This window comes from Hippocampus guttulatus, chromosome 6, assembly GCF_054856545.1.
Source record: "Hippocampus guttulatus isolate MCC_2025c chromosome 6, RoL_Hgut_1.0, whole genome shotgun sequence".
NCBI classification, from domain to species: domain Eukaryota; kingdom Metazoa; phylum Chordata; class Actinopteri; order Syngnathiformes; family Syngnathidae; genus Hippocampus; species Hippocampus guttulatus.
In genome coordinates, this window is record NC_141266.1 from 22,872,625 (window position 1) to 22,896,105 (window position 23,481).

At 47.1% G+C, this 23,481-nt stretch overlaps 1 protein-coding gene across 3 annotated transcripts in view; it reads right to left on the reverse strand.

Annotated features, from left to right (window-relative positions):
- cicb (capicua transcriptional repressor b) overlaps nt 1-22,628 on the reverse strand; it is a 36,139-nt gene extending 13,511 nt beyond the window's left edge. For all 3 annotated transcript variants that reach the window (XR_015101072.1, XM_086112606.1, XM_086112605.1), the window contains exons 1-2: nt 22,394-22,628; nt 11,568-15,364 (exon numbers count right to left, since the gene is read on the reverse strand). Coding sequence is in view for 2 of the 3 variants with exons in the window: in XM_086112606.1 (XP_085968732.1) it covers nt 11,568-15,270 (3,703 nt within the window). In the remaining variant the exon portion in view is untranslated. The remainder of the gene's footprint in view (nt 1-11,567; nt 15,365-22,393) is intronic.
- Nucleotides 22,629-23,481: the final 853 nt, after the last annotated feature.

The following is a 23,481-nucleotide window of genomic DNA, read 5'->3' on the forward strand; positions in this document are numbered from 1 at the left end:
TACAGAAATGTGAGAATATTTGCTGCTGACAGGCTGAAATTCTGAGGATTAGGACAATTTCCAGTTAAACATTATCTCTAAAAGAGTAATCAGTTATGTAAATAGTTTGGTTAATATGATGAAATATTAGTCATCAATTCATTGTTGTTCATTGCTATTAATAGTTTTAATCCTGCATGTTTTTAATAATGTACAATGTATTTTTGTGCCTAAGAAAAATCCAAACGTTTTTGTTGGTGTATGTTGGTGCTGAAAATTATGAATTGCATTAACAGTCATTTAGATAATGGAATGTGCTTTTAAGATGCGTTTTGAGTTATCATTGCGGTCATGCAAAATAAATAAGTAAATAAATACTCGTGACTGGAGGCACCACTATCTACCATCTTATGTGTGTTGGGGAGCAACCATATTTGGAATTTGGGTCTTGATATCAGAAAGTACAAGCTGTTCTCTGAAATCTGATTCAAAAGCAGCAGGCCTTTTTTAAATTCGATTACCACAGTTTTATTTCCTTGTTTGGGGTAAGAGAGAATGCCAAATGATGGAAATTATCCTTTTTGGCATAATGAAGCCAGAAATATAAACACATACTGGCACGACTTCCCAAATTTGGTTCCTTCCCCTAGGACACAAACCTAAGGTAAATATCACAAATACAGAAACTATTTCTGTCGGTTGTTATGGCAAACATGGATGAAAGAGCTCTTTTTTTAAGAAACTGATTCTGCATTATGTCGTGGGACTGTAGCAAATTTCAATTTGCAGGAAAAATTGGTGAGAATTCACAGCTGATACAATATCCTAATAAACTCAATAAATAGCAGTCAAACAAGGATGAATAACGGGGACTAACCAAACATGCTTAATCCTTGGCGAAGATACTGACGATTCTCTGATGAGAACATGTTGGAGTTAAAATCGGTGACTGTTATCCCAAATGAAAATCAAATTTTTAAAAAAACGTGTGTGGCTTTGCTCTTTTTCTACAGTGTTGTCTCTTATACAAGAGACGGTGGCTTGGTCCAAAATGTGGATCTGCTATTGATGGGAGGATTCTGTTTGTATCCGTGTCATCCTTCACAGTACGGCTGAGTCAGAGTGTAGAGGAATTGTTTGGCTTCCAATGTGAAAGAAACGCAGTAGAAACGTTCCAATGTGACAAAAACAAAGTTGATTGTGGTCCAAAGACTGGGTTCCCTCGTTGGCTTTGGTCCAATTACTCCTGTTGCCCCCCCGGTTGTTTGTTTACATTAGTCCTGCGGTGTGGCGCTGAAGGGGTTAACGAGGCCTCGGATGGATCCACGGCCTGAATTACAACATCAATGCGGCCAAATGCAGTCTCCCCGGGACATGTCACGACTCACTCTGCGCAAAACCGGAGCTCCTTAGACACGGCGAAGCTGTTTAAGGTTAATTCAAAAGCAAAACTGTAGACAGAAGCTCGGCGTCCAGTGAGGTTGGATTCTTTCTAGTGGGTTACGCATAAATGCCCAGGGCGGGCACCAGAGCCCGAACCGCCGCGACGCCCAAATCGGGAGCTTGTCCTCGGGCACGCCCCTGGTCGCGCACACGCCGTACAGACAAACCCCAAAACGACGCGCGTGTTCTCATGTCTCGGTTACAAAGGCGTACTGGAACCACGCACGGCCCCAATTCCACTGTCCCTTTGCCAGCTACTATCCGCTGGGCTCGTCGGAGCCCATCGAGGCGACGGAAGGGAACGCTCTATTCCATCGAAACTACAGCGAAGAATGAGCGCGCCCAGTACGATCTTGTGCTGGTGTGTCTACCTGTTTGCAAGGTACGGTCAGATGTCGCTGACTGGCGCATTCATCCATCACAACCTGACCAATGTAGCCAGCACCGCCGCCGCCCCCGATACAAGACGACAACCGAGGTTACGATTCCGGTGAGCGGGCATGCAAAAAACGCCACCAACCGCCCTTTCCTTCTTCCTCCTCTTCTTCCCCCTCCTCCTCGTCGGATTTAAAGCGTTACGGCCATGGAAGCCGAGAAGCAAGTAGTGGAGAGCGCCGCCGTCTACACGCAGGTTAGCTAGCCGCTTCTCGCGGACCACACCGCAGGCACACGTCGTCCATTTCGGGGCGGGTTTTACGGTCCACCAAGGTGTACCCTCGGCCGAGGTAACGCGCTAATTTTTGCCCTCCGTTCTATTCTCTTTTTTTCCCTCCACTCCGTCCTCTTCTTGTTGTAAACTAGGTTGCTTTGCTTGCTTGCTTGGCTCGCTTGCATTGCCTCCCCTCCCCTTCTTGCGCCTGTCAACCTCGCCCAGCCTTTGTCCCACCCACCTCCGCCAAACCGGTCGGCTATTGGCTAAAACGGCCCCCCAGTCATGTGCCCGCCGTCCTTTCTGATTGGGCCGAACGTGCACTGGAATGCCAGTCATATGCAAATATCATCCGGTTCCAAAGTTATTGGCGCATTGTCAATGACCTAATCTAAAAAGTGTTTTGAAAAAAACAACAACACGGCTTTGACAATATAACATGTATATTTACATTTTACAGTGACAATGACTGTTCGAATGAAGCTCTCTCGAGAGAGAGTAGTACAGTTTCTTTCGTTTACACCCCGCCCCTCCCACCGGCTCGTACCATTGGTGCAAACTGTCGTAGTAGGTATAGACAGACATGGAAGGCGACCAATTGATCACCGATATCGGATGTAGGCCAACCAATGGGCTTATAGGTAGTTTTAAAGGATCCCGCCCAATTTACAAACGATCCAATTTGTGTTCATGATGGGAGGCGCTCGTGAGCTCTGGAGCGTCATCAGATTTTGCAATATGATTTATGTTAATGAGGCCTTTGGAGTATATTTCATGTTTAAGATAATTTATCAGCGTTGTAGATAACTAATCACAACTACTCCAAAAAAACTGTACAGAAAGCAGCACCTTTGCTCAGAGAAACACGATGAAGGCAATGAGAGATGATTGATATCAATCTCGAAAACTAATACTTTTCAAACCATTGTGCACAGATGGACATTTCCAAAACAGACTGTGAAGCGTTCTGATGCAACATGCTTGCACAAGGGGTGGGAGAGGGGAAAAGAGGAGGCCGCTTGAAAGAGAAGGAAACGGCTGAAAAGGTCCATGAGTGGTGGGTAAAAATAGACAGAGAGTAATTTTCACCAGGGGAGGCATGGACGGGGGAGGAGGAGAGAAAAGAACTTGTGAAAAACACAAGTTCTCGCAAACAGAGGAAGGCTCGTCGGCCGCATACAAAGGGGAAAAACACTCAAAAGTGTCGTGAGAACCGAACCTGGACATTGCGAACGATCGCTCGATGTGTTTCTCAAGCAAGATACATGAGTCATGCTGAGCTAGCACATTCAGACAAATACAATACTGGGAGGGGTCTCCATTACGGTCAGCCCATCAAGAGCTTGAGATATGACCACAGATACTGGGCGAGACTCTGGCAGGTTGCCCTCACTCATGAATACACTTAACAACCTCAGCACCAAAGTGTGCAGCTCCATTTTGTCATTAAGATTCAGACTTTTTTAAATGAAGAAATGAAGTCCGATGTTTTTAAAGCATTGTTTCGCAATGCTGTTGCGGTCACACGGGTTCTTCCTTCGTCCATTTTTCCACCCCAACGGTTTTGTGGAAATCAGTTAAAGGGGGCTACCCACACATCAACGGGGCAAAATGTAAGCATTTTCCCTCCCTTGCAATCTAAGTCAGCAAAAGCCGAATGATCACATGTGTCGAAAATATGACCCTGAGGTGTAGCCTGTGGTGTGGGCTGGGGGCATATTACATTGTTACATTTTTGGGATTTTTTTTTTTTTTTACTGTATGTCCTTTTTCAAAAAGCGAGCAACGTGTATAAACATCCAGTATTTGGTTGAAACCCAATGACTCCCCGCTGATTAGATGCCCAAGAACACTATAACTTGCATTAGGACAGAGAGAGAGGAAGGAGCAAAGAGAATGTTTTATACATTAGTATTTACCAAAGTTTAAAGTATGACGCTTGGGCTATTCAGCATTTTGCGGCTAACTCAGTGAGTGGGTGACGCCACTGTTTGTCGCTATTTGTGTTAGCAGAGCCGAATAACTGCTTGTTGTCGCTTATTTACCATTACTCGTCAACTCGTGAATTGAGCTTGTAGAATTATTGTGAAAAAGTTTGAAAAGAATTGATTGAAGAAAGAAAAGATTGTACACTCAAAGCTGTGATAATGTACAGCAGCACATCACGACTTCTCATTTGATATTGCCTATCTATTGGACGCCACTGTTAACAGTCAAAGTTTGAACATTAACACTGTGCTAAAATGGTAAGCGGCTGCCATTTCTGCAATTTTCTGAAATTAAATAAATGTTTTTTTTAAAAATGGGAATAACTGATAACTGAAACTTGTGTGCCAGTTGTAGAAAGGATTCCCGGAATAGGAGATGAAACTGCAGGGTCAAAAAGATATGTTAAGAAATAATCAAGTTATATTGGATTCTGCCAAATTTAGGGCGTTTTTAAAAAAAATCAGATTTCCCCAAAAAGGCCTTTTTTATTTCAACACAAAAGTTTAATTTGTGGCCATTCCAATCACAGTCAGCATTCGTCATTTCTGCAAAATCCTGTCAATTTGCTACTTAAATATGAGACATTCCAAATTGCTTCAAAAACAACTCAATTCAAATGTACTACACATAAATAAAAATTGGACCTAAATACATTTGAATAAACCGACAAAAAAAAGAGTTCTTGAAAATTAAGTTCAAAACAACTGAACTGTATTTGTGCGGTGAGTCTCCCGCATTCCACTAGAGGTAGCCCACATACACATACTTCAATTTGAGAATCGCCGGCCGAGAGTGAAAAAATAAAACCCTCACCCCCATTCACCGAAGCCTTACGAACCCTCGCTGCGGCTGTACTTGTAATGTGCGTCGGAGTTCCACTAATGCTTGGGTCCTTTTTGAAGAGACATCGCAAGCCCAATGTGTGTGTGCGTGTGTGTTTGTGCCACGTGCGGGAGTAACTTTTCCTCCCACTCGTTACCTCGGCTGGCCACGGTGCAGGCGAGGTGCCACCTTCCGTCGCCCTCCCATCCAATCTCGCTCTCACCTCAATTCGTCTTCAGCCCTCCCCGGCGCCTGCCGTTTACTCGCTCCAATTATAACTCGCATGCGGCAGTCCTTCGCAGTTACCGTGGCAACAGTGATCCGCCACGTCACCTGAGGTCTCATCACCGGGACGTTTGCCTCCTATCGCGTTGAATTGGACATCGCTCGTCCGTCACCCGACTCGGGGCTACCTATCGTGATTTGTGGAACCCCCGCTGCCCCCCAAAGAGAAAATTTTACCTTCGGTCCGGATAAGTTAAGAGACTTCTTACTGAAATAGAGTGTGCTGGAGTGTACAAATGAAATATCTGTATATCAGATATAAGACATACTGATGGGGGTGGAGGCTGGGGGGTTTCTTCGGCTGCCCTGAGCCATCCCCCCTAAAGAAAAATCATCTGTGGTGCACAGGCAATGCTCCAGTTTCGCCATATGGGGGCACTACTTGCCTGCAGATACATGGCCAATGGGATATGTGCACCAGATACTTGGACAGGCTATACACAGTGGAGCACCAAAAAAAATAAAAAAGATTCAATGACAAAGGGATGAGGTATTTCCAATTTTTGGGACGTGAGAATGGTGACTGAAAACTTTGCAAAGTCACCCGACTGCATATTCCAAACAGTTATGGATTCGTCTCTCAAATGACTTTTTTTGCGGGAAAGGTCCTTTTCGGAGTGGCGTGAAGCAGTGGCACGATATCCAGATGTGCTTGTTGCCATGGCCGGTGAGGATATACAAGGGCTTTAATGCGTTACGTAAAAAGTGCGGGCCACGGGCGGGAGGAGGGAGTGAGCTGGGATGTTATTCCCGGGTATCCGTATCCGGGTAGACCAGGAGAGGAGAGGAGGGGGGGTGGGGTGGGGGCGATGCCACTGCAGTACGATGGAGTGAAGGGTTAAAAAGAAAAACGGAGAGCTTTATTTTTCCCAACGATGTTGATGAAAAGCGCACGCGTGTGACAGGTCGCGTGTGTGCGAGTGACACGGACAAGTTACAATTTTGGAAGAGCGGCAGTGTCGTGAAATAGTGAATTAGTCGTGAAGAGGCCATTTTGAACATCACCCCAGGGATAAAAGGTCACATTTACCATGTGGTAAGAAATGTCCTTCCAAACGGTATTTATTATTTGGTGTATGGTTGATCATAAACCTGTTAATGGTGAGCAGAAATTATGCAGCACAGTGTCGTTAGGCAGAAAATGCTTTTTTTTTAACATCATAAAAAGCCCTGGTATATACACTCACACACACACACGCGCGCGCGCACACACACACACACACACACACACACACACGCACACACACACACACACACCAATTTTAAGAGCTTAACTAATCCTAAAAACAGACAAGTGTGTTGTGTACTCAAGATGACCAACATAGTACAACACACAATCAACACTCTCCTCCCTGAAACTAGAAATCTGCCGTAGTACCACGGCTGAATTGCGAGGGGCAGCATGGTGCCACCGGGCAGAAAGAAGTTGCAGCAGTAGTAGCAGTGGCAGTAAAAGAAACTTAGCTGGTAACCAAAATTACTGTTCCGTTTGTGGTTGTGCCCAAGTCTGTGTTGGCCATACATGTAAAAATTTGCTCTCACAAATCCTGAGCCGGCTCAACATTTACGACCGTCGTCCCAACCGTTTTAAGGCCAAACCAGGGAGGAAAAAAAACACCCACACAAAATGACAATCACTCGGAATGGTCAACCGACGATTGGGCCTATGCTGACTATGCTCGGAATGGTGGAAAAAGTTCAAATTTGGCCCGATTATTGGTATACGTCGAGCCTCCTTTTCCAAGTGTGAGCCTGACTGTTGTCCAAGCAGATTGGCACACCCCACGCCGCAGTACAAACACTTAGGATCATCTTTCAGATACATGCGACAATCGGGCCTTGACTGACTGTGATCGTAACAGTAAAAACTGCTCATTTAAGGCCCAATTGTCAGTTTCGTCAACTGTTTAGCATGTCAGCCTCACAATGCAGCGGTACAGGGTTCGATTCCGGATCCGGCCTTCCTGCGTGGAGTTTTGCAGGTTCTCCCCGTGCCTGAGTGGGTTTTCCCCGGGTACTCTGTTTTCCTCCCACATTCCAAAAACATGCATGGCAGGTTAATGGAACACTCGAAATAAACGTCCCTTGGTGTGATTGTGAGCACAGATGTTTATTAGTCTCTGGGTGCTCTGCCATTGGATGGCAACCGGTTCAGGTTGTCCCCCGCCTAATTGCCCGAAGACAGCTGGGATAGGCTGCGGCACGCTCGCGACCCTCGTGAGGATACACGGATTAGAAAATTTGATGGATGGACGTTAGTATGAGCTTTCGTCATTTTTAAGAAGTGGGATGAAAAATCACGGTTTGTGTTCAAACCGTGATTTTTCACACCAAAGGATCATCACTTGGGATCATCTTTCAGAGACATCTGAAAATGAATCTTTTATTTACTTTGATCGGAGGGCTGAGTTATCGTTATGTTTGTAACCTAATTATTGAGATTGTGGAGGAAAAAAATCACTCTTAACACGCTCCATAGAGGATGATCACTTAAGACAGTTTTTTTGAGTAAATTACAGTACATCTTTGCTTACTTAACCCAAAAAAATCACTTTAAACACCCCAAACACCTCAAGATAATCACTTTGGATAATCTTTCACAGATATCCAGTTATCGGGCCTCTGCTGACCGTCAACCTTTGCCCAACACACACTCCCTCACTTGCTTCACGATGAGACTTTTATGAATTTAAAAAAAAAAAAGTTTTTTTTTTAAAATTTTGTGAACATTCATGACTGTGGGAGGAAAAAAAAGATTTACACCAGCAGTGGGGAACCTCTCACATCAGGGGCCAGATCATATTTAAGAAAAAAATGTCATCCGCGGGCCGTCGGTAGAGAATCGCACCCATTTAACGTGTTCTCATGTGTGTTAAACATACACGCACATGTGAGCCCGTGTCATCTGATTACCCACAAATATGGGTAATTGTATTTACTGCCTCCATGTCTTATCAGTATTTCATTAGCTCCCACTGAATTGTTTGCTTTGTTGCCATGGCAACAGACGTTTCGGCGCTCACATGCACATTGAAGCCGGCACTCCGTGATTGACGCCCGGTTCCTCTCTCTCTCACACACGCACACACACGCACACACGCACACACACGCACACACACACACACAACACGCCATAAAATAGGGTCTCATCCCTCACCTTGCTGCTAATTTTTTTTTTTACATCAAGTTGGACGAAGACATTTACTTTTATGGGCCAGCACATACACATATGACAGATGCTGCAAAAATGATGCGGCGCTACAACGGCTTAGTCGACACACATTAAATAAAAAAAAGGTTCTGAGTCGTAAAGGAGTTATTTCGGCGCAGCATTTGGATACATAAAGTGCAACGTGTTGGATTATGTTGCAAGGTCGAATCGAGAGGCGTATTTACGCGGACCTGGTGTTAGATTATTTTGACAAATGCCTGCAATTTAACCAGGATTTGGAGTAGCACGCTGACAAATCACATGCACTGTATCTACTCCAACATGACACGAATCTCTAAAAATCCTTTGTTGGTAGAAGCTTTGCGAGTGCAGCGAGTGGGTGTGTGTGAGGCAAGCAAACCAAAAGGGAGGAGGAGTCCAAGGACGCAAGTGCCAGTAAAAACAGATCATGTCGTGTTTTGAAACAAGAACACAGTGAAAAGCAGAAAAGGTTAAAGTTCAGTACTACAGTAGTTCAGATTTTTTTTTTAATGGATTCAAAATATTTTGTCTTTTTTTGGTTTTTGGTTGGTCGTATTTTCCATTTCAGCCATTTTGTTTGCTTTATTTTCAGTTCTTGCTAAAAACAACAGTGTGTGTGTGTGTGTGTGTATGTGTGTGTGTGTGTGGGTGCAGAAATTTGACAATAAATATTTTAGGCCTACTATAAAATTGTTGAAGATGTTATTTGATTTGATGGTAATGACAAAATATTGGGACTGAGTTATCATGCAGGCTATGTTCCCGTTAAGCTCTAGTTGAGGACGTCCGCTAGTTAGCGTTAGTAGATTGGCACATTGATTGTAGCATATATGACGCACACCTACACGCCACACACTCTCACCAGCACTGCTTCTTCTCCTTCCATACGTACGCAGAGGCTTCACGTTGAGTTTCTAAGTCTATACTAAAAAAAAAAGAAGGAAAAACAAACCACCCACATATGTGACGCCCGCTCAAAGCCCGCCAAAATAAACGCATATGCACACGGGCAAGCATGCATGATCCGGTACAAAGGGATGCTATTCATGCATTCGGCGTCCTTTCAGCCGCATGAAAGTGGCTGTGAGGCGGGAGCATACACTCAAAATGACAGCGCTCCCCTTCCCGTCCATTTCTCTGTCACAGTCGCGCGACTCTATACAGCCAGACGTGCGTTCACGCAGGATGCCCGAAGGGCCCGCTTGAAGTGAATGGTCCAGGCGGATACGATCGACATGTGGGCATCACATTTAGTAGAATGTCTTTACGAGTCACACATGAAAGTAGAAGAAAACAAGACGGTATGCGCTATTTCCTCAAATTGTGTGCCCCCATTTCAAATAGTTGCCACGCCCCAATTAATCTGCAATTGTACACCTGGGAAAAATGAACACCACATCTGAAAGAAAAGTGCTCTTTGTGCCCTCTCACGATCTGATTTGATCTGAAAAGTAATGAGTAGAAAAAGTACGATTACAAAACTATTCCTGCTGTCATATTTTCTCAAATGATGACCTCCACTCAACGACATGCCATGCCCTCATTAATCAACATCTTATCTTGTGATCGAAACACAGCACCTCAAAGAGAGTCCTCCTATTTTACTTTTTTTTTTCCAGGTGCCAGGAGGATTGACAGCATGTCATGGTCCGACGTCATCACCACAACACACGCACAACAGAAGTCCTGGTGTACAAATCATAAAATGCTGCCCCCCCCCCCCCGCGCGCTCCCTTTTTTTCCCCTCTCTCTCACCAATCAAAAGACCATTTTTGTCTGTGTCAACCGTCAGAACGGCAAAGTTTTTGTTTTTTTATTTCACCAAATCCCTTCCTTAGAATCAACCGAACAAGAGTGTTTGTATCTGGTTTTCAATAATTCCCTTGACTTGTGATTTCAAGTTCTCTTTCTCATCACAAAGATACGTAATAACAACGAAACGCACTTATGTTGACGTCGATGAGGTGAAAATACATTTCCATGATTTTCCTCTCATGGAAGCCATAACTACAATGGGGCCTACGATGAAAATGACTTTGACACCTCCAGCTTTAAAGTGAGTGTGTGTTAACGAAAAGCACTGTCATTAATTTGTGCTGTTTTAGCGAGCGCGCTGAATATTGGGACATGAGCTGTGCAATATTAGATCTGTGTTGACGAATCGCAGGTGCTTGACCAGCGTGACTCACAAGAAGGACGAGCAGATGGGATGACAACGTGTCGGCTAAGTGTACATTCTTTCGCTTGGGCGTCACGGCCGCCACACGCGGGTCGTGCCACCTTCGTGCTTCGATACTGTCGGAGATGGGTGAAAGTAGTGTGAACGGGAAATGAATGTTTCTCTCAATGATGTATTTGTGTGATTGGAGATAGTGGTATATTTATAATTGGCTGGTATTTTAGAAAAATACATCGCGGTGATTGTTGCAACAAACATTGTAGCTGTCAAAGGCCGAATGTTTTGATATTTTGATGTGAGCAAATAGTAATATTTTTCATATCTAGTTGAATAAAGTCAAAATAATAAATCAATGATTGAAATAAATTACTATTCTGAGTGGTGGTTTGTCTATGTGTGCACCGCGATTGGCTGCTTACTGCCCGAAGACAGCTGGGATAGGCTTCGGCACGCCCCGCGACCCTCGTGAGGATAAAGCGGATCGGAAAATGGATGGATGGATGGATGGATGCTATTCTGAGTGAAAATTCCCACACAAACCCTTTGGCTTTTTTTGCATTTTCCCCTCACTGTATTATTTTTTTGTGCCAGCTTGCGACCATTTTGGTGAACGCAATTCATGCCACTGAATCCTAAAGAACAAAAAAGGAAACAGCTCGTCAAGAACCGAATAAGTAACGTGCCAAACAGTCGTACAAAATGGCTCATCGTCAAAATATGAGTTCCCTAAAAACAGGAATATTTTCACGTGACATCGATTTGTCTTTTGCGAATTGTTCATCATGTTTCTTTGTAATTACTTTGTGTTCAACAAAAATATTGAGTCGTAAAAGATAGGGGAGCATTTGCAACAAACCTTTTCTAGCTTTTTTTTTTTTCTTTTTCAGAACATCCATTTTGCATCATTATTTTCTGAATTCATTCCTGATCCATTTCAGACAATGTGTGCATTGCAACTGCACTGCTGCAAAATCCTTCTCCAATGTCCCTCACCTCACGCGAACCGAAACAAATGCAAGCGTTCTCACCTGTGCCGGGCCGTCCCATGATGATGTCCTTTCGCGGCGCGGGGTGATGGCTCTCCACGGGCAGGATCAGGGGCAGCAGTGCCGTCGGGGAAGGGTGGCAGGGGACGGGCTGCTGCACCTCTCCCTCAAAGCCCCGGGCCCCCCCTCGTTCCCCGGAGCCGTCCGCGCCGCACGGAACAGGGCCGGCGACCGTTGCGCTGACGGTGATGGAGAGGGCCCGCAGCGGGGCGGCGGGAGGGTTCTCCGATGCGGGCAGAGAGGACGGCGAAGGGGACACTAGCAGCAAAGTTTGGGCTGGACTTCGCAAAAGGACGGTACCGTTGGGAACTGGGGCTGCAGCGGCGTTGATGGGTACGGGAACCTGGAGGCCGGAAATCGGTTGGGGCGCGAAGGTGGTGATGTTGTTGTCTTTAGATAAAGGAGGTTCCACCCCGCAGTCTTTTTCACCTCTTTTCCCTAAGGGACACTCTATGAATTTTGTCAGCGGGACGTCAGGATTCCTCACAATGACGGGGGAGTCCCGCAGGTTCTGCTGGGACACGGGGACTACGCGACGAGGCCCTCCGTCAGGGGTCAGAGGGGACGGAGGTGCCGGGGACACGAGCAGAGGCGGAGGCGAGGCGGCCGCGGAGGACGGCGGCCTGCCGGAGGAAGGCGGGGTGGCGCCCCGCGGCCTGGAAAAGGCGGGCGTGTGGGAATGTGCCGCCGGCGTCTGCGGGGACAGCACTCTGAAAGAGTTGTGGAGCTCGCTCTGCTCCAGCTCCGTCTTGGGCGTGTAATTGTGCTGGTGCAGGGGCGGGAGCGGCGCAGGGGCTGCGTCTGGCTTTCGTTTACTGGGGCTCATCGGCACCGTAAACGTCAGGTTGCTGTGGAACGTCGGCTGGACGCCCGAAGTGTGTCTCTCCCGTTCCCCCCCCGCCGCCGGGGCGGTCGCCTTGCCGCCCCCTCCCCCTCCACCCCCCGTGCCGCTCGGCTGCCTGTGCCGCCGGTGTTGAAGAACCGGGGAGGCGGTGATGGGGGAAAAGTTGGCCGGCCTGAAGCCGAACAGCGGGGAGGGCGAGGGAGAGGGGGCGGGGGAGAAGGGCGATTGGTTGGAGATGGGCGAAAAGGACGGGGTGCCGGAGCGCGAGCTTCCCAGCGACACCAGCATGGTGGCCGCCTCGCACTCGTCAAAGTCGAAGCGCGCCGACAGGTCGTGGGGGAGGACGGAGGGGAGGAGCAGGCGGGGTCTGGAGTCTCCCCTGCTACTCGTCTCGCTGCTCTCCCTCGACGTGTCGTCCCATTCAAACTCACTGCTGGCTCTGCCCCGCAGGTCAGACGGCGTCACGGTCCCCGAGCTGCCGCCCCCTCCGGCTCCTCCTCCGGCGGCCTCGATCTCCTTGGTCCTCATCGACAGGTGTCTGGAGCAATAGCCGCGACGCTGCGACTCCTTCATGCAGCCCTCCCTGGAGCACAGCCTCCTCCATTGCTTGCCGTTGAACTTTTTACGGATGCCGTTCTGGGTGCACACCACGTCCCCCTTCTTGTACTTCTGAGCCAAGGAGAGCGGCGTCCTGGAGCGAGAAGAGGTAGAGGAAGTGCCCCCGGCGGACGAGGGTGTAGTGGTCTGACTGGGATTGATCTTGGTTGGAGGTAGATTCGGCGCGGTGTTGTTCATTTCGGAACTGAGTAAGGCAGGTGAAGGAGGAGGCCGGGGGCTGGCCAGGGCGGAGAAATTAGGGGGGCCCAAAGCCCTCACCACCGAGAGGTGGGGTGAGGATGGGCGTAAGCTACTGGATTTGGAAATGATATTTCCGTGCTGTGACGTGCTGGAATTTGTCTGGGGCGCAGCGGACACGTGAAGACGAGATACCTCGACGTCTTCCTCTGGGATGTTGACTTGTTTGGGTCCTTCTCCGTCTGAGTAGACGGCGGCGGACCCCCGACTCGGAGGGACGGTCGAGGGATGCGGAGGAGGATGTAGGTTTCCGTAGGGGTGCCCCACGGCAAGCCTTTGATGAGACAAGCCGTGGCTCAGCCTCGCCCCCCCTCCCAGTACGCCCATTCCACTACTCAACTGACAAACCTCCCTCTCCACCTCCATCTCCTCCCTCCACTCCCTTTCTTCTCTCTCCCTGTCGCGCTCTCTGTCCCGCACTCCGCCGCCCTCCAAGTGCGGGACATCCCAGGGAGGGGTGAGCAGTCTCAGACTCTGCCGGGAAACCCACACAGTCTGGGCTTTACTTGGATCTCCCTCCCGACGGCCAGTGCCACCAACCGAGGTCTCTCCATCTTCACTCAGAACCACCTGGTAGGGGAACGAGACACCCGGGTGAGGGTCCACCTGAGATATGACCCCCTCTCTGTACGACAAAGGACCCCCGTCCTCTCCGCCAAATGGCACACACACTTTGGTACGAACCGCAACAGGCGACATGCCTGGTGGGGGTGCATCCAAAACTAATTGGACAACGCTCCCGGATCCCGATCCTGTCATCGTGGTTCCGCCGTCAAAAGGATATTTAACAATCGCGTTCTTTCCTTGCAGCTGGACTTCGACTGTAGCCCCGCTGACCTCCCTCACCACACCAGGTCTGAACACCGGCGACACGGGGCACGAGTCTCTCTCCTCGTTCCCACGCTGGCCCGCGGTGCCGACGCTGCTCTCTGTGGAGCTTCTCATCTGGCGAGCCAAGACTCTCTGGTTTTTCAAACCTTTGGCAAGTGCTTCGGCAAGAACGCCCGTATCGCCGACCCCCTTGGGCGGCGAGTTCAGAAAGGGGGCCGGGGTCTTTGGGTTGCGCGGTCCGTTTGCCGCCGTCACCTCGAGATCAGCGGAGTGCTCACTGGCTGTGTCGGTGGAGGGAGAGCGTATTGAGTTAGGGGCCCCCTCCGATTCGTTCTCCCCCACCTGGGACTCTTTTTCTCGGGGGGCCACTCTCCTGAGAGCCCCACTATCGTCGGTGGGCTTACTGATCACATGTTGAACCGATGACTGATTACCTGAGCGCGCATTGCTTCTGCTATTTAAACTGCTATTGGCCACGCTCGTGATATTTTTTGTGGCGTTTACACTGGCATCTGTTTTCGTATGACTAATATTGTTGCAGTTCTTCAGCTGATTGATAGTCAGATTCACACTGTCGCCGATTTTGCTGTTGCTATTGCATGAAGTGCTGCCGCCCGTGGCTGCGGGGGCGGAGGTAGGAAGGGTGGTGGGAGGAGTGGCGTTGTTGGCAAAGTGCTCATAAGTGTATTTCTTCTTGGGAACGCGCGCCTTGAACGTGGCCGTTTTTCTGCTCGACACAGAAGCCGGGCCGGGGTTGCGGTTGGCGGCGAGGGGCGGCGTGGCCGCGCTTTTCGACGCGGCGGGAGAGGTAGGGGATGCTACAGAGTCGGCGGACGCACTTTGGCACGCCGTCACATCTTTTGCCGTCTTTGCCGCGTCCTTATCGACCGACTCGGCCGGTTTCCTCGGCCCGGTGGGCTCGCCCTTTGTGGGGCTATCGCTGTCTGCGGTCACCTCCTTACAAAGGTCGCCTTCCGCGGGCGGGCCCTGCTTGTAGAAAGTGCTGGTTGTGCTCTGTGGGGTTTTGCCGAGGGCCTCCCGCTTAATTCTTTTGGGGTCTCTCTCTTGAGGAGGCTTGGCGCCCGCTCTCCTTCGCCCCCCTCGGCCTCGGAATGACGAAGGCGATCGGCCCCGCTGTCTCTTGAACGGACTCATTTCTTCTTCGATACAGATTTGTGCGACGTTCCTCTTCGCTCTCGCCGTCTCCTTTAAGGCACTTCTGTCTTGGCGTCTTCTCCGTATTGCACAGCTAGAAGGAAAGAGAGACACAATCAGAATGCACACATCCATTTTTCTACTGCGGATCCTGTTCAGGATATTGGGGAAGGTGTCGAATTACTCAGAGGGCGAGAGGCAAAGAATACCCTGGATTGGTCACCGGTTGTTTACAGAGTAAAATTCACTCATAGGCAATTGAGTGTCGTCTTCAATTAACCACACGCGCGAGGGATGTTTTCCAGAGGGAAACGGTAAATATGAAGATAACCCACACCAACTCCACATCACCGAGATTTGAACTCAGAACTTTTCACTTTGAGGCAAACCATGCCGCTCTAACTTCAATCCAAAATGTAATAATTGGCATGGTTGAACATTTGACATTTACTGCGTCGCAGTGTGTCGCCTTGTGTTGAGGATTTATAAACTTGACTCATAAAAGCTTCCCTGAGCCATATGCACCCATTTGGGGAAAAAAAAGAAAGAAAGAAAGAAAGAAAGAAAGAAAGAGGATATGCAAGGTCGCTCCCTTGCGTTTATTTAATTATCCCAATAATTGCCTTTACCAGGGGTGTCGAAATCATTTTTGCGGGGGCCCACGTTGGAGTTCAGGTTTCCCTCAATTATCCATTATGACTGTGAAGCCACATAATTTTGATCTTTCATAAGTGCGGACCTATGAAAACAAAGTCGACTCTCTTCTTTCACCTGAATAACAATTACGCAGTTTATGCTTTTTTCCCTCTTCTTTTGTAATCAGCACGAGAATATGGGTTGGTCTCACCAGAAACTATTTTCTGGCCAACTGGCGGAGAAAAGGTGCGTTTGGTGAAAAGAATAAAGCAGAACAGCGATTTTTGTTACTCAGACGTTTTGCTTTTGTGACTATTCAAAAGTACGAAGCAACAAAAACAAGACTGAGAAAGGCCTTTTGATGGCAAATTTTATCGGGACTGCGACACACACGTTCCACTACTTTGAGCGAAAACATGCTCACTGTTGAAGTGTGAGGTGCCTACATTTGTGGCATTTCTCACCCTCACAATTGACACGATGAGCCGAGATTCACCCCCACTCTGTATTTTCTACTCAAAAGCTCTCCTGATCTCAAATCCAAAACAATCCAACGCTGCCATCTGCAGAGATCTGTTAGTCATTATCGTGGTTGACCAACTTGAATTCTCTTCCATGCTTCACTCTTGAAAAATAAACTTGACAAACAGATATAAGCTACGTTCGATCTGTGGCAATAAACTGTTGGATTCCACTTCAATATAGAAGGCAGCAATTTTGGTACACAGTAGCAAGAAATATGGACTCACACACACACACACACACACACACACAAAGCTAAAGTCTCATACTATAGGTCGGCGGATCTCCCTCGAGCTACTTTCACATGTAGCGGAGGGGGCTTTTTTTTCTCACGCTAGGCTCTTCGCTGCATCTTTGAAACTCAGCGTCGCAGCAAGAAACCGTTTATTTTGCCTTCCATCAGGGAGGGAAAGTGGCTAGCGGCGGCCCTGAGTGAGGTCACCCAACAACACGAGTGTGTGAGGGGGTGGTAGAGGTGGCGGCGTGCGGATGTTTGTTAAAAGAGCGTTCTGGAGTACTCGCTGGGAATTTCCATAGCCTCTTTCTCTCGTTCTCTGACACACACTTTCGAGCATTCCCCAGTCGTCTTCCGACTCAACACATTGTGCAAGCCAAACTGGAATAATGCAAGTAACAATGGTGAAAATGCTTTTTTTTTTTTGGTGGCACGGGATGCAAATCCAGACTGCGTCTACACACAAGTATGTGTTGTCCTTCAGTGCAATCATGTCCAGAAATGTAGACCGCCTCCTTATAATTACAACCCACGACAAACTATACACTGAGTGCGTACACACATTTGCATAAGGTGACCTTGTTGTCAACGATGACATTAAACACGACATATCGCGAGAACTAATCCTGTTTATCATAAAATGGCATGTCTCTTTGAACCGCTTAATCAGAAACAAAGATTGTAATTTGCACCTTTTTTCAGGTTTTGGAATCACAATTTTATCCTGGACTAATTTCCATGGTGCAACAGTGAAATTCTAACATACTTTAAAGACTGATGTCACGTGTGGATTTAGGTCTGGGCTCTTGCTTTGAAGCCATTTTTCTGTTCATTGTTTTGGTTGTTTTTAGCTTCCTAGGTTTGGGGTCAAAACTGACAAAGCCACTGCGCCCTCCACCAATGACAAATCACTCCATCTTCACAATGCTACGCCATGCTGTTTTTCGCTTGTTGACATTTACACTGCCGATCTGCTTTGTAAATCTCCCTCCTGTTTCTTGCTTTTTAAAATGATCATCTGTATTTACGTCTGAGCTACTCGGTGTGTTCTGAGGGTGAAAACACTCACATGGGCATCCTCCCTTCATTTGTGGATGCCGATAAGACAAATATGTGATTCTTAAAACAAAGAGAAAAGCGGCAAGGAGACAGCAGCTCTCGTGTGTGTGTGTGTTCTCATTCTGTTGTAAAACAGAGCAGTTTGGGGCCATCCTGGCATCTTGACCCTTCTCTTTATTTTCACTGCAAAGTATTTGGTGAGTAGCTTTGCTGTAGCGGTCCATCAAGTTATAAGCATGACGCCCCCCCCCCCCCCCCATCTCTGCTCCCCAAAAAAACCCAGAGAGCATCATTCTTGTTCACTCGAGCGAGAGATGGGAAGTTCCCGGCATGAATAGCAAGGTTGCCAAGCCCGCTGGAGGAAGAAATATAATCGAATTATATATCCAATGCTAACCCACGAGTAAAGTCCCATAAAAATATTTTTTCTGAAATGATTACACTTTGTGTGTTTCACTTCTTTTTCAACTTGTATGAGTGAGTCTTGTAGCTTTAGATCATATTTGAAAACTTTTCTCTGAACCTTTAGGACTTCAGCCTCATATCATATTATTCTTGAGAAAATGCAGCTGCTCTTGCAATATTCGAACGACTCGTCAGTATTTTCACAATATTTATTCCACGAATTTTATTTTATTTTTGTCCAAAAAAATTGACTTTTATTTCTGATTATAACTTTTCAAACAAGATCTCGATCGAGTCTCGTTTTGAAGGTTTTAAGATGGCGACAGTTTGACTTTCGTCACATGACGTTTTCCTGTAAATTTTTCCGTAACGTAATGTCTTCACTTTCATCATATTAAAAAAGAGGAAAAAGAAAAGGAGATTTTTTTTTCTTGTGACGTTTTAACTTTACTTGCATAATTTAGTCTTGCACTATTACAACTATACACCCATTTTCCGAACCGCTTGATCCTCACTAGGGTCGCGGGGGGTGCTGGAGCCTATCCCAGCCGTCTTCGGGCAGTAGGCGGGGGACACCCTGAATCAGTTGCCAGCCAATCGCAGGGCACACAGAGACGAACAACCAACCACGCCCACACTCACACCTAGGGACAATTTAGAGCGTCCAATCAACCTGCCATGCATGTTCTTGGAATGTGGGAGGAAACCGGAGCACCCGGAGAAAACCCACGCAGGCCCGGGGAGAACATGCAAACTCCACACAGGGAGGCCGGAGCTGGAATCGAACCCGGTACCTCTGCACTGTGAAGCCGACGTGCTAACCACTGGACTACCGGGCCGCCCTACAACTATACATCATGACTTTATTTTCCTAATAACCATCATCAAAGTTATTCCAGTATATACTTTCGTAAAATATGACTTGTTTCTCCCATAAAAAAAATAAAAAATTCACTGGAGCTTTGTTACTTTATTTTGTTTTATATTGGTGAACTTCTTTTTTGGCTTGAATGTTAAAATATAAATGAAAACAGTGCATGTACACTTTGTAAAGGTTATGGTGGTGTCAGTCTGACCCTGGAAGAGATTAATTCATGGGTAAAAAGATTGTATTAAAAAACACACACGCACATCTTGAACACATGCTAAGGTCAACTCTCCTCCAGTTCTTTTTGGTGTATTTAATAAATGTCATTTTTGTCCAATGCTTCTGCTCCCATTTGTACAAAATCTAAGCAACGGGTGATCAAGGTGTTTGACGGAGAGCCGGAACGTTACGGTGATCAGACAGACAAACGGCGGACTTGTCGTTTCCATGGCATTCGACCGGACACACAGCGTCGGGGTAAACAATCCTGCCTCGGCATTTTCTCAACACGTCAAACTTTAGACACCCAATGAAAATGCTTTCTCTCTCTGCCTCTCTCTTAGCGGAATTTACTGTGCAGTCATGAACGTTGTTAAAATCTCCATTGTCTCTCTCGCTTGCGCACGTGCACACACATCCACACGCACACACACGCGCACACACACACACGTTTACCGAGACGAATAAAAAAAAAGAGTGTCGGTGTACTCCATACATGATGAGACAGAATTTCTAAATAAGTGTGCAAATGTAGTGGGATTTTTTTTTCCATCAACAAAATAGGACGTGTGTGTGTGTGTGTGTGTGTGCAATATTTATAACTCCCCTACTTTTAGGCCCAAACACAATCTTCATCTAAAAGGTCATAGGTCGCAACTAATGCCACCTGGACCATTTGCACATTCAATCGTGCCTGCCATGCAACTCAAAAAGCAAATCCACAAATGTTCAGAATACTGTATCTACCAATGAACCGTCCAACACGTCAGCCCACCGGATTTTCAATAGGATTTAGGTCAGGGTTTGGGCTCTTGACGCTTTTCTTTTGCTGATTGGAATTCTGAAAGGTGACATGCATCTCTGCTTCCAAGCAGACATTTTACACTCAGAGTGCTTATTGTATTTTTTTCCACCCTACATGTTTCTTTCCTCTTAGTTCAACCTAATGCTCATAATCTGCGACAAGCAAGATGCTATTATCCATTTAGTATGACCCTCACATGACTGAAATGGCCCACGAAGGAAAATGATTGTCTTATGAACATTTATTTTCGAGGTCCCAAACATGATTTTTTTTAACAAAGCCATCTAACATTGGCAGCTCATAGGCATTCATGTTTCCTAATTATTTTGCCATTCAAAAAAGGGAGATGGGAGCTGAGGGCCAGTCCAGCCATCGCTTTTAACGATCAACATTCCGCAAACAAGAAATTGCCTGGACACGTCTACCACAGCACGACCCACAAAAATGTCTCAAGGGACCCACACCCAGAAAGGAACACGAAGCCAGCAATTGTGATTTGAAGTTTGGGCAAATATACGGGGGGAATTCAGCTAAAATGAGCCCCAAGGTATCCTCGATCATTTGCCCCCTTTCACCCAACAGCTGAAAGTCGAGTCAACCTGTGGATCCACCTGTTGCCATTCAGACTGAATCATAGCTTTATCTTCAAGTCAACAGGCCCAGATTTCACACTGCAAGTAAATTCAACGAGATTATAATTATTCCATCATATTGTATAGTTTTTGGTACTGTGCTATTACATTGATTTCTGCTGAAAAGTTTGCTGATCATTTTGAACAGTGATTCTCAACTGTAGTCCATGGGTGTAGGTGAAAGAATCATTGAATTAAAAGTTCACACTGTGCATTGTGTTACAGTGTCTTTTTTAAATCCATTTTTTAAATACAAGTCAGTTGTATTTCACTTGTAGGCACAAAAAATTGCATTAGATTTTTTTCCCCGTGTGTCTGTTTTAAAAACATTTATTTAGGTACAATTTCTATTAAACTTTTATGCTTTATACATTTTAAGTACATACTGTTACAGTGCCTGAAGAAATATGCATTCGAGGAATAAAACCTGCCTCGCTTTTCATGAACACTTGGGCCTACTAGTTTACTTGGTCATTATTCTGGTGCTTGGAGAAGATTCGCCTCGAAAAAGAAAAATGGGGTGGCAGGGCCCGTCTTTCGCTTCTTGCAGCTTTTTTGAATTTCACTCATGGTGGACGTAGGGGACAGCTTTTGCCTTTAAATGGGTCACACAAGCAAGAAGCAAGATGCGATGAAACATAATGGCGTGACCAAATGTGACACGGCGAATGTTCGGTTTGATGCGTTACGAGCATTTTGGGGCTTGACAGGCCACATTTGAATGATCTTCGCGGGCCGTTTAAGACCCACTGGCCGTAGGTTGCACTTGGAGATGTGGGTATTCTGGTTCCTATTGATCCCAGGTCCTTGTTTGGGGATGGCCAAACTTGTTGTCATGGACATCAAAGTCCCTGCAAGAATCTATTCAAAAAACAAGCCAAAAAAAGCTGCGTAGTAGGGATGATACTACCACTACACCGTGAGCCGTGATGGTGGGGATGCAGGGCAGGAAAAGCCAATAGCTGGAGCACTACGACTCAAAGGCCAGCTGGTAAATAACATTTTTAAAAATTCAAATCAAGTGACGTTTTTGAGGGGATGGCAACAGGACAGGCCGGATTCCTACCTCTTGAACACAAGAAAGTCACTTGCTCTCCTGTTATTAAATCAAATGCACTTTGACAAAAAAATGTCAGCGAGCAAAAGGAAAGCTGCTCGGTTGTAAAGCCTTCGTAGTACGCACGACTTACTACTACACAACAACAACGACGACAACGGCCACGCTAAAACCGGCCGAATTAGCCTGTATTTCATCACGTTACGGCTCCCATTCGTCGCCAATGAACTAAAAATAAGTATAAAGAAAGAAGTCGACAAAACGTCCCGTCGTGGTGGGGTTTAATTCGGACCGCAGTGCCGCGAAAAGAGGTCGACGTGTTTTTCGACTCGACGCCAACACGGAAAAGGTTTGAGAAAAAGTAGCGAAAATCCACCACAACGTTGTAATAAAGACGTCATGGTGTTCTATTTTGTGTCGGTTGTCATGCTTGTTTGTGGTATGACATTTCCAGAAAGTTTTAAAGCTTGTTGTTCAATGTGTGTGTATGTGCGTGCGTGTGTGTACGACCGCCTCCTCCCCTCGTCCTGCCCGCTGAGCGGTTCGTTTCTCCGGGAAGAACCAGAACAATAACCCGGCAGTGTGGTATCTTATCCCCCCCCCCCCCACCCCCACCCCCTAAAAGGAAGCCTTTAAATCGGCTGAGCTTCGTAGCCTCCCCTCCTTTAACTTAGTTTGAACTCACCCGAGCGGAGCTTTTCCTCTTCAGCGCGGACGAAAGAAAAAAGATTTATGGTCTTATTTGGTGGATGAGGCAGCCCGCACGGCACCCGTTAACATCCCTCCAGCTGTCGACTCGGAGGACTTTCAAGTCCCGGGGACGAGTTACTTTTCCCTCCCGTCAAACATCACCAAGATCCCCGCACTGAAACTCCGACGAGGATACGCTCGTAAGTATCGCTCGTCTCTTTTCCACTACAGTCCACAAAATGGTGAATGAACCACTAACAGCTGGGCGCAGCGGCCAATCGGAACTCGCTGACAGGTACAGTAGCCAATAGGGGGCGGTGTTCCGAGACAAGGGGGCGCGGTGAGCTGTCAAGGTCCACTTGACGGACGGAGGGAGCCAGCCAATAGCGGCGGCGATACACATGTAACCGGTGTCCCGTCCCAAAATTTACAGTAACCAATGAGAGCTCTGGGAACCATAGGAACAGCACGAGGGAGGGCTGAGGGGCGGCACTACACAGACGAGGCCAGTAATAAGGCACAAACCCTCCCTCCCCTTTGTGAGAACCAATATATTTACAATAATTGACAGTGGCAGACGAGGACATGGTTATAATGCATGAAATCAAATGTGTAGTACGTACCGGTATTCTACACTGTATTGAAACAGTTCCCTGTTGAACCAACAATTAGTTGGAGCTAAACACCGCTATGTTGTTTGAGGACGTAACTTCCTGCCCTTCCCTATCTTTTTACTCTCTCTCAGCAACAGAACCCCGCTTTCACCGCCGCTCAAGCCAATCAACACGCGGCACAGGCTCTGGGTTTTGCCACTCGCCCCGCCCACTCCGCACGAAGTGAACGAGGCTGGAGCCCGGCGACTTCACCGCAGCGGTAGGCGATTGGCCAGCTGCACGACGTTCTCTTGGCCAATGGCGGCATGAAGGGGTGACGTCACTGAGAGTGTTGCCACCAGCTGGTCGGTGGGGGCGTGGCCTAGCGTAAACTCAGTTAACCTCTTGTTTGTAAATTGTAGGAAGATGATTGACACATTTGGACACAACGCGTCTTTACGGGTGATTTTTTGCAAGTAAAGGAAAGGCG